Consider the following 12,530-nt stretch of genomic DNA (forward strand, 5'->3'; position numbering starts at 1 on the left):
TCAGGAAGCATGCAAAATAAATAATGATTTTTTGAAAAATCTTGATTTGTGTGTCAATTTCCTAAAAATCACCACCTAAGGAAATGTGCCAAAAATTCTCACTTTTTAAAAAATAATGTCAATTTGTGTGCCAAAAAAATCAAAAGCTCACTGCATCAAGAAACATGCTCAAAAAATCAAAGAATCAATACCTTGGAAAATGTTCCTAATTTGGAAGCAATATTTTTTAGCCTCAAATTCCATCTGTATTGAAATTAGACAAATTTTATATTAAAATAGGGGTTTTGGGCACTCTGAGGTCAATAGTGATGTCTATTTGGGCTCAAAGTGCACTGAAAAATGGTGACCCCCTAGATTCAATAAAAAAAGAACTTTGAAAATTGAATCCCTCTGAATAAAAAACATAGATCTAAAAGCTAAACCAAAATTCTCATAAAAAAAGTAGGGACATGAATATTTTGAGCTCTCATACCATGTTGAAGTTGATGAAAGATCCAACCTAGAGCTCCCAAGAATCACCTAGATGCAAACACTTGTCACAGAAAGAGAGAGGCAAAAAGCTATGCAGGCAAGAATCACTAGATCCATGGATGAGACATTCTTGATGAACAAAAAGAGAAATTGCTATTATCAAAAGTGAATGAATAAATTACAAAGAAATCAATCCTTATAAAAAGAGATCAAAACCCTAACGGGGTAAAACCTAGGTTGCATGATAATAAAAGAATTAATTATTATATGCCTAAAATTTAGCTTAAGTAAACTAGAGATAATAAGTGACTTAATAATTAAATCAAAATGTTTTGAATAATAAGGCAATATCTTATTACTCTAACAATTATTCCACCAACTATTTTATTTTATATGAAGAATATTATGACCTAATTTTTGTTCATCAACAATACATTACCATAGTTTGTAGAATATAAAAATATTGACAAAACTATTGCATCCCATATGAATAATTTAAGAGATATTCCAAAGTGCAAAATTTCAAACTGAGAATCCTTAAAATTAAAAAATAGAACCAAACCTCAAACTTTTTTCATCATATAAGGTACATAGAAGAAGGGGTTTTGTAGCTTATTTCATAGTCAAAGAAAAGAAGATATGCCACAAACATTATACTCGCATCTCACGAGATTATCAACTATGTAAAAATTAGATTGGAGGATTTAAAAAGTGTGTATTGTCGCTTGGTTTTAGTGTGCAAAAATTGAGAAAAGATCATAGCATATAAATTTGATATCTATGGGCAACTATTTTAGCATATTTGGTAAAACAAGTACATGTGTGGGAATTTGGACTCTTTAAGTAGATATATATAATACAAATATTTAAAATAATAGTCAATAAGAAAAGACACTAATAGTTTTGTTAAATTATTTAAAATAGATATATATAATAAAAATATTTTAAATATATATACAAAGTATAAAGTTCTTCAAGATAATTGACCAATAAAACAAAAAAATGTATTTAGTGAATTTGTAAATATATTCTTATGAAACTAATAATTTTTACTTGAAAATCAAGCATCCATTAATTCAACTTGTTAAATTTATATTTTGTCAATTATTTTTAATCTTTAACTGCCTAAGTAATAAACTAATTTACTTTTATACATTTCACGCATGAATTTATAACTTAATATTCAAATTTCAATTTAATATACACATTAAATAGATAAGACAAGATAAATTTACTAATGTCCGACAAGAGACAAACAAGAATCTATAGAACTAAAAACTTAGAAAACAAGTGCCATGTAGTGGCATGTACTTGCTGTTAGAATGTATTGTAATAGAAACAATATTTGATATTATAATAATGAATATGTATAGGAAATTGAAGTTTAAAAAGATAGATATATAATACAATTATTAATTTATAATTATGTAGTATAGAATATTTTAGTTTTGTAATATGTATTATTAAATAATATAATAGAAATTAATTTTGTATGTTGAACATTTTTTTTTGCTATGCATTACATATAGTAAAATATTAAAGAAAATGTAATATAAAACTTGCTAATTATTATTTTTCATCAACAATTAATAAAAATAAAAATTTTAATGGTAATATTTTAAATTTTAAATGATAATTTAAATTTGAAATTAGGGGTGGTTGTATTTCAATGTTACTATTATATTTGTTTAAATATGAATATAAAATTTAAAATTTAAAAAAAACTATGAAATAAATATTAAAAAAAATTTACATTGTGTTTTAAAGAAGATTTATATACATTAGAACAATAACTTACTTCACGGTCTTGATGTTTATAGGGAAAATAATAGAAGATATATTTTCATCTATTAGTTTCTTAATAGTAGTTTGTGAATGTAATAATTGTGTATATATCTATATTTATTTGCAAAATTCATGCCATTAAAAAAGCAATATGGTGGGAGCTCCAAGAAAAGGGGTCTTATAAGACAAAATGAATTCAACCAATTAGAATGGAGATAAATATTTTTTCATAATGTATTATATTGATTAAAAATGTGAAAACTGTATAAAAATTAAAACAAGGTAAAAATGCTTGCATATAATTGGTTGATACATTCAAAACTAATTCACTAATGAGACATAGTGAATGCAATAGTACATTGCCTAGGCAAGTACAATAATAGAAGATATATTTTCATCTATTAGTTTCTTAATAGTAGTTTGTGAATGTAATAATTGTGTATATATCTATATTTATTTGCGAAATTCATTCCGTTAAAAAAGAAATATGGTGGGAGCTCCGAGAAAGAGGGGTCTTATAAGACAAAATGAATTTAACCAATTAGAATGGAGATAAATATTTTATAAAAAATATATTATATTGATTAAAAATATGAAAACTTTATAAAAATTGAAACAAGGTAAAAATACTTGCATATAATTGGTTGATACATTCAAAACTAATTTGCTAATCAAACATAGTGAATGCAATAGTACATTGCCTACGGCAAGTACAATAAGAAACATAAAACTAACTTAAACTAAACCGAATAATAATAATTATTATTATATATTAACACTGATAAGATGATGCATTCATAAAGGAATCCTCTATAAATACTGACACATATTAAATACAAGAAATAAAAGAGACATTAAATAACAAAAATGACCGTTGAGAATTTAAGTATTGTGTCCTTTCCAATAAAAAGTAGAAGTCTAGCTACTTTTCCCTGTAGGAACAATGGTAATGAATTTGAACAACATGTTACTATGTGGGACCAAAAGTTGTTAATACTACTTTATTCCCTTGAAGTATTTTAAAGAGCCCTAACAAATTGCATTTTCCCACGAAATAATTTATGTACATCTGTGTTGCAAGAAAACATAAATTTAAGGCAAGAATAAATGTCTATGATGATGTTTACAGGGTTCCTTTATTTTTTAAAGCCCAAAGTATAATTATTTTTAGTGCAAAGCATATGAAGATTTTTTTCTGGAAGATTCAATTGATGTGTTTTTGTTTGACAATTTGTAGGTTCTTGTCTATTAAACATAAAATATTTACATATTAATTTTTAAAATAATAATACAATTTATATTTTTCTTTGATAAAAAATTTAGAATTTTATAAAGTTGAACTAAAACATAAGAACAAGCCTAACAAGATATCTAACATTATTATTATTTTGGCAATGAACTTAAATCTTACCTTGAAATAGTACTAGAATAACTTTTTCACGTTTAATTTATTTTCAGATTTAACTTATTTTCTAAGTTTTTTTAATATAAAGTTTCGCTGAATAAAGATGAAGTACTTTGTTCACGTAATAATTGAAAATATTGGTTACCCAATAAAATGGATAAGGATATTCCTAGCTTCGTTCACGCTTTAATTGAATATTACTTACCCAGTTAAATGGACAAGAATGTTGTTTTCCACCCAAAGTACGTAGGCCTTCCTCTCCTCTGCAACTCATTTTACACCTTTGTCCTTTCTAAATTAGTTTATGCCATTATAATTCGACAGCCTCGAAAAAAATAAAATAAAGAATATATTTGGATGATAGATTATTACATTTCTCTTAATGTTGAAAGCAGCCCTTCAGATACCATTTTCCTCGCCAAAGCCACATAAGGATTCACTGGTGTAGGTCCTGCATAAGGTTGGAAGATTTATTTAACTTTGAAGTTGATGAGTAGTAAGTGCATTTGTGTGCATCCTTCTTGTTAAGTATACTTGCTACTAGCCCATTCTCAAATTCAATATCGAAAGAAGTTAGTAAATACATCCAAATGGGCAGTCAAGAGATAGAAGCGATCAATTCGAGCAGCAGTATAATTCAAGTCGGGTTTGATCGTAGATTGAGAGAAGATGATATACTCGATGTAGCCGATTCTTTCATCTTCCGAATACCTACATCACTGCCAGACTCCTACCATTTGTACACTCCACGTTTTGTTTCCATCGGCCCTTTTCATTATGGGAAGGAGGAGCTGCAAAGCATGGAGAATTCGAAAGATGAGGCTGTTCGAAGGATGCAAGTCAGGATCCAGAAATATCACCCGCAGACTTCTATCAAGTCATTTGTTGAAGGCGAACTGCTGCCGAAGGACAAGCAGATTAGGAGGTTCTATGGTGAACATATTTCCTGCGCTCCTATAGAATTAGCGTGGATGGTCACCAGGGATGCATGCTTTATTTATGAATTTCTTCTCAATTATCTAAGAGGTGGTGTCGATACTGTTGGAATTTATAAAAGAGACCAGGAAGAATTCTCATGGAGGTATGATGGAGTTTTTGATTTCGAATTACAAAGTCCGTTAAGGGAAGGATTAATGAGTGATTTACTTTTATTTGAAAATCAAATTCCTCTCTGGATTCTGAATGACATCCTTCAAATCAAGACGAGTTCTCCAGAAGTCGCCGGTCAAAAGATGGATGAATTAGCGAGGTTTGTCCTCAAGTGTCTGACCAGACACAAAATGTTTAGATGGCAGATTCCACCATCTCACGAACAGTGTTCTCATGTCCTCGATATACTCAACCGCGGTTTGATTGGCAGTTATGTTAATCACTACCAACATGTGGAAGCGTATCGACTGCCGCCTTCGCGCAAATACAGGATGCAAATATATTTCCAGAAGGTGGTTGACTCGATCAAGGACGTTTGTGGACGTTGGCGTAAACTGAGTTTGTGCTTTCCTTCATCAAATACAAGCCCCGGAAATACTCGGCCAACATTCTTTTCACCTCACAATTGTCTGCAGATCTGGTTTAAAAGTGGATCTGATTCAGTGAAGACCATTTGTGGACGTTGGCGCAAACATTGTTTGGGATTTCCCTCCTCGAATACAAGCCCAGGCGAAATGATTCAGCTGAACTTTGTGAAGCTGCCAACAGCTTCTGAACTCACACGCGCAGGCGTGAGCATACACCCAGTGACCAGTTCAAATCGACCAGAAAACGAAGGTTCAGCCGTTGAATGGGTAAGCTTTGATGAGAAATCAGCGACGCTTTACTTACCGGAAATGATGGTAACACAACAATTATATTCAGTATTGAGCAATTTAATTGCAATGGAAGTGAGCTCAAGATGGAGGTACAATCCGAGACCAATGACGCAATATGTATTACTAATGGATGAGTTGATTGACAACGAGGATGATGTTGCTGTGTTAAGGAAGGCGGAGGTAATTCGCAACTTTCTGGGAAGCAATCAACAAGTTGCAGACCTTTTCAACTCTCTCGGTACAGGGTTGATCCCTTTTCCATTTTGCAGAGTGATAAATGACGCGAGAATAGGGTTGTATAAGTACACGGGAAGAAAGTACAAGATCCTGTGGAGTGAGTTCATAAGTGCTTACTTTTCCAAGCCATGGCTGGTTTGTGGTTCTATTGCTGCCGTGCTGCTACTTTGGATGACAATGGCGCAAGTGCTCTGTTTGTTTATCACTTGCAACCCAATGTCTTCATGAAGATCATGTCCTTTTCTGTTGTCCACTTTCTTTTGTTGGTTGATTTCCATTAAATGTATTCCATATTTTTATCTGATTCGACTCATTACTGTTAAACTGTCCTCCTGCTTAAAAGTTATTGTATGAATTTGGGGATCCTAGCAAATATAAATTATTTGAGCTGAATGTTCTTCTTTCTTTTGCATTATTTTTTTCCAACATACATTACCACTTGTGCAAAATGCTTTAATCCTTCCACGAAGAAATAACCCACTGCAGGAAGATACGAAATTGTTATACATACAAGGGCTTATTAGATGGCGAAATATGTAGTGCGCCAATTCATTCCATCGCATAGAGTTTATTGTGTATAGCTTGGAGCAAAGGGAGAACGTCTTGTAGAACATTTTATTTTCACAGGAAATTTATACCAGCAGTATGGTGAAGCATTCAGGGGAGCCAGACTTAGAAAAACACAAGGATTGGTTTGTTATGTGTTTGGAAAGAAAATGTAGGACTTTGGAGCAGTTTTCTACAATCTAACACTACCTGCAGCAATCTAATGCAAATCTTTAATTCCCTTTAAGCCCATTATTTCCAACCCGAAAGAATCAACTACCATCTGATTCAGAGGTGGTATTAGTAATGCACACATCACTTAGTAATGTTGTTATTAATCGATGAGGCACTCTATACCAATGTACCCTCTGTTGACGGTAATAATTTCTCCCACCTACCCACCATCCACAACCACTAACAAACTGCCTAAAGCAATAGACAAGCAGCCGTCATTAGCCATTCTTAGTCATCGAAGCACCATCCAACACACCAGCTACACTGTCCAGCATTAATTATGTATGAATTTGCTTTATGGCAAAATCTACCCAGGAACTAAGAACTCAAACACAAGCACAACTGTAGACTAGAAAGAGAGAGTATGATTAGAATGACATTATATTCATTCAATATATGATGACAGTACACTAGGAGTGCCTATATATAAAGGCCTCTGAGATGCATCTAGAATCTCTCGGAATCAGCTACATGATAAATCATACAACTAGGCACAAGTCCACCAGATATGGGTTATCCTCCATTAAGCATGGAAGCAAGTGAAATGATGAGAGGATAAGCCTACAACGGTGTAACACACAAATCAGTGTTGTAGACAACATGTGCTAAAAAGGGGAGCGTGAATAACTCTGTTGTCAACATGACAACTCAGTGAATGATGCAAACTCCATTGTTGTAGAAACCATGTGCTGAAATAGAGTTGCGTACTTCTGTGTTGTTACCATGACAACTCAAAAAGGTACACAAACTCCTAAGTGTCTCACAAAATAAAATAATAAAATAATACAAAATAATAAAATAATGCATTAACCTGAGTAAACTTAAGTAAGTGTAAATAGTAAATACGTATTTACACCAACACCCCTCCTTAAGTGCAACTTAGGGGAATGCCCTTAAGCTTATGAAAACTAGGATGAAATGCATGATGGGTCCTGGCTACTAGGTCATATTAGGTACCCATGTACATAATGAAAATGTACTCTCTCATAAACTGGATAAAGAGGAAAAACCCTCCCCACAAAAAGAGAGTAAAAAGACATGCATGGATGGATGGAGTAATCAAACCCCCCCCCATTACAACATACATCCAATATATACAAAAGTAAAGAATGAGAAGAACAAAAACCTCATAAGAGGAAAAAGTCCCCCCCCCCCAAAAAAAAAAAATGAAGAATGCTTATCAGTGAAAGCCGCTCCAAGGAAGAAGTTGGTCCAAGAGTGCAGAATGATGTTCCTTCCCTTTGGAAGAAACAAAGGCAAGGTGCAACCTTGAAGATGTATGCTAGTCCTGAAACCTGCTCAAGTATCCCTGTGCTAATATTGACGTTCTCACCTTCCAATTGTGCAAAAAAAAATGAATGTAGATCTAGCAAGGATATTTGTTGAACCTGTCCCAATGAACCATCTATCTCCTCAACTAACAAAGAGACCTCCGACAACTGTTGTTCATAAGGATTCACAATCACACCAACCTGTAAAGATTGATCATGTAAAGAATGGACATGAGGGTTAGAGTGAGCACTCGCAACAACTGTAGAAGGATCACCTTCATCAAAGAGAAGATGTAAGTCCTCAAGTCTATCTCCCAAGTTTGTTGTGTTTGACTCCATGAATAAACCTTCAATGTCTGCCATGTAGTCATCAACTGAAACTAGAGTTGGAAGACAAGATGTACCTTATTGTGTTGGACCTTTCACTGTGGCAATATAAGCATGTGGACTATATTGATGATGTGACATGTTACTACAACTATCAATAGAACCCCACTTGTTTGAATCTATTGAAGCACTATCGCTAGTGTCACTTTCAATTTCCACTATGTATGATGTGCCAAGAGGATTAGAGGATAAGTTGGGTGAGCTTTCCTCAAAGTGAACATCCTTCTTCACAAAAATCTTGTGAGTCTCAGGATCCATAAGTCTGTAAGCCTTCACATTGTCTTTATAACTGATGAAAGTACAAGGCCAAGGTGTTGGTACCTTGCATGCTCTGGAAGATAGGTTTTCCCATGTTGGACAACCAAAGACTCTAAGGTGACTCACAACTAGTTTTCTACCACACCATGCCTCAAAGGGAGTCTTCCCATCTAAGACATTACGAGGAGACTTATTAAGTATGTGAGTAGCACTACTTATGGCTTCAACATCAAGTGTAGGATCAAGAGACTTGGCTTTTATCATGCAACTTGCCATGGTTTTGAGAGTTCTAATCCTCATAGCTGCAACATTTTTCTTGTGCGGACTAAATTTTGGTAGATTTTGAAGATCAATTCCCTCAAGTTTGCAAAAGTCTCTAAATCTTTTGTCCACATATATGTTCTCATTGTTCACCCGTAGAACCTTGATGGATTTCCTAGATTTGTGCTCAACATGAGTCTTAAATGCATGAAGCTTATGAACCACTTCACTCTTATGATGAAGGAAGTAGACCCAAATGAATCGTGAAAAGTCATCAACAAAAGTAAGGATGTAGTAGCTTTGGCTGACTAAAGTCATTGTAAAGGGCCCTGCTAAAACCATGTGAACCAACTAGAGAACAACTGGTGCTCGTGAAGACTTCCCTTTATCATACATCTCCTTGAGATGCATATCCACTAAACATGATGAACAGTCACCCTTAGAAAAGTTGATGTTAGATAGACCTTTGACCATGTGTTTTGAGCAAAGTTGCTGAAGGGAGCAGAAGGCAAGATGACCAAATTGCTCATGTCATAAAGTGATTTGTGAATGTAAGTGAGTCAACAAGGCTTGAGAAGGAGAGTTAGGCAAAAAGTGGGAGAAGGAATAAACCCTCTTGTCATCATTGACTTTCCCCACTGCAACCAATGAATCATCTTTTAGACTGCACACCAACATTAAATTTGGAAGGAACTCAACTTTGTGACCATCCCCAAGTTGAGTGATTTGGTAAACTGCTAGGAGATTGACACTAAGGTTTGGAACATAGAGAAAATGTTTGAATTCCCCATTTTCCATTTCCACATGTCCTTTCCCTTCAACTTCCATTTTGGTATCATCTCCCATGAAGATGTGTGGTACCTTTGGATGCTTTAATGAAGAAAAGTCTCCTTTTGAAGAACTCATATGGTAGGAGGGACCTGAGTCAAGTATCCATTCCAAAGATGAACTTGAGTTAGCCATAAATGCTTGCCCTTTACCCTTTGAAAATGTTGGAGTTGAATCCTTGGAAGTACCTAACACTTGAATCTTGTTCTTCCTAAGTAGATTTTCTAACTCAACACTTCTTTTAGTCTTGCAGTAATGCTCATCATGATTTGGCTTTTTGCAATATGCACAAAAAAGTTTATTCTTCTTTTCATTACTTCCCTTCTTGTTGGATGAAGAATTGCCTTACCGTGAGGAGGATTATTATGTCTCAGATTGTGATATCTGCTTCAATTGCTTCTTCTTGTTGTTGCTAGAACTTTTCCCTCCTTGACTTGATTGGTGCTCATCACTGGCCACCAAGGCTTTGGTCTTTGATGACTTGAAAAGTCCTAAATCCATCAAGTGAGATTGTTCAACAATCAACATCTATGTAAATGCATCAAATGAAGGCTTTTGGTAAGCAGTTCCCATGATCAACCTGTGTGTATTAAAACTCAAAACAAAGGAAGCATACTCTGAAGGTATACCCTTCAAGATGTGATGAATCAACTTGTCATCCTTCATAGGATTTCCATGATCTTTAAGATGTGCCCTATACTCATTGGCTTTTTTGATGTAATCCTGAATTGTGTCAAAGTTCTTTGGATCCAAGAGAAGTAGATCATCCTCAATCTAAAATCCCTTTTCTCATCCACCTTACCATACAATGATTCAAGTTTATCCCAAGCTGGTTTGGATTCTGTGAAACTGGCAATGTGAAAGAAGGGATCTCTATGTGCACAAATCTTGATAATTCCTAAAGCCTATTGGTCTTATTTTATCCACTCAATGTGTTCTTCAGCATTAGTAGATTTGGTAATTGTACCATCAACATAAAGACTGTAACCTTTTTCCACTAATATAGTCCATGCAATATCTTTCCGCGTAGAATAATTGTGTGAAGTTAGAGGTGGATATTTAAATGAACCCATGATTCAAAAAATGAAAAGAGCACAAAAGAGAGACACAAGAACACAGTAAACTGCACTTTATAAGTAGTGCATGTACAATGGGCCACTTGTCAAAATAAAAAAAGTGGACTTTCTAATTTTTCTTTACAACTACCTTTTGAGGCCCAAATCTATCACTAAGCACTATAGCTCAGATGTACAACAATTCTAAAAAGTAATCAAAGTATTACAATACAAAAAAAGACCTAGTTCTGAAAGTGAGGATTTTGTTCACACAATCCTATAGTCTGCCTATAGATTTGGAAAGTAGACTAAAAAATATGCACTTTAAAAAAAATAGAACCTCAAAAAGTGAACAAATGTGCTCTTACAGAGCATTTAAAGCTGTAAAATGTAGGATTATGCAGGTATAGTCACCAAAAAATGTAATTTCTAAAGAATCCTTGCACCAAAAAAAGAAAATAACACCACCACTAGAAAGTCCAAGAAATTCTAGCCAATTTAAAAAAAAATTGCACTTGAATTAGAGTTTTGATGTCCAAATTATGGGCTCGTGAAGTCAGCCTGCCAAAGCAAAAATCAAACTTGAGAGGGATCTAGTATAAAAATTGCATGCTTAAATTTGATGGTCAAATGGCCATTGTAGTAATTATAAAATTACTAGTTTTGACAGTCAAATGACTATAAAATTTAACCCAACAAAATGATGATGTCAGAAAAAAATATTAGGTCCCCTGCTAACATGGTACTATGTATTGATTGCATGAAACTATACGATGGGTTGTAAATGTGGTAGGTACAAGTTGGTGGCCAACGTGTCCTATAGACATGGCAAGGTGATTTGTCAATAGGTACATGTGGCAATTAGTCCACATGTCAGGCAGCATTAGAGCCACGTGTTGCCTATGTGGACTATATGATGGTGACTGTGTGTCTGCATAGGTGGGTCTATAGACATGTCCACATGGCGACTTGAAACTGAAGGATACGTGGTGACTACAGATTTTTCAGTGGATATGGCCTCCTATGGGGATGCCGCATGGAAGCAGGAGAGATAGACTTCCACGGGATGCTAGAAAACTCAGACAGCAGTCAAAAGAATAAAAAATGATAGTCAAAAAGTGTTCACAGTGGCTAGAACTCATTTTAGAGTGGTAAAAAATCCTTCACACAACCGAAAATGCAAAAAAAGTTCTTGTGAGTGATTTGTGGAGGCCGGGGAGTAGTTTTGGAGCTACCACTAGTGGGAAATAAACTACCACTGGCAGGTATCAAAGTTTATAATCCCACAATAGGTGTGGGAAGGATCGAAGCTCAATTTAAAAGGGAAACTCGTAGGTTGTAAGCAAATACCCCACTAAGGTTATGTGGCTGGGAAGGTGGGTGTTGCCACCATGGGGTGTGTTTGAGACTTGGCCGTGTGCACTCTAATGAAATACTACACCTGCTAAAAATAATAAATTCTCTATAGGGACAGGATCTAACAACCTATTACTTCTACCAAAATGCCTTAGAATCAGCTACATGATAAGTCATACAACCAAGCACATGCCCACTAGATATGGGTTATCCTCCATTAAGCATAAAAGTAAGTACGATGATGAGAGGATAAGCCTACAATGGTGTAACATGCAAATTAGTGTTGTAGACAACATGCACTAAAAAGGGAGTGCAAATAACTATGTTTTCAACATGAAAACTCAATGAATGATGCAAACTCTAGTGTTGTAGACACCATGTACTAAAATAGAGTTGCATACTTCTGTGTTGTCAACAGGACAACTCAAAAAGGTACACAAACTCTGAAGTGTCTCACAAAATAAAATAATAAAATAATGCATTAACCTAAGTAAACTTAAGTAAGTGTAAATAGTAAATATGTATTTACACCAACAAATGATATTGCCAACACTTTACTACAACATTGAATATGCATTTGCTTATAAATAGAATAAGTTGGGCCTATGATTAGCAGAGTCCATTTTGG

At 34.3% G+C, this 12,530-nt stretch overlaps 1 protein-coding gene across 1 annotated transcript; it reads left to right on the plus strand.

The window, feature by feature from the left end:
* The first annotated feature begins 3,956 nt into the window (after positions 1-3,956).
* On the plus strand, positions 3,957-6,008 carry LOC149546321 (putative UPF0481 protein At3g02645). Its single transcript, XM_089794565.1, has one exon. The coding sequence runs from the start codon at positions 4,252-4,254 to the stop codon at positions 5,932-5,934; it is 1,683 nt and encodes a 560-aa protein (XP_089650691.1). The 5' UTR covers positions 3,957-4,251; the 3' UTR covers positions 5,935-6,008.
* The last annotated feature ends 6,522 nt before the right edge of the window (positions 6,009-12,530 follow it).

Source organism: Cupressus sempervirens, chromosome 7 (genome assembly GCF_028749045.1).
Source record: "Cupressus sempervirens isolate cs-2001-9-10 chromosome 7, ASM2874904v1, whole genome shotgun sequence".
NCBI classification, from domain to species: Eukaryota; Viridiplantae; Streptophyta; class Pinopsida; order Cupressales; family Cupressaceae; genus Cupressus; species Cupressus sempervirens.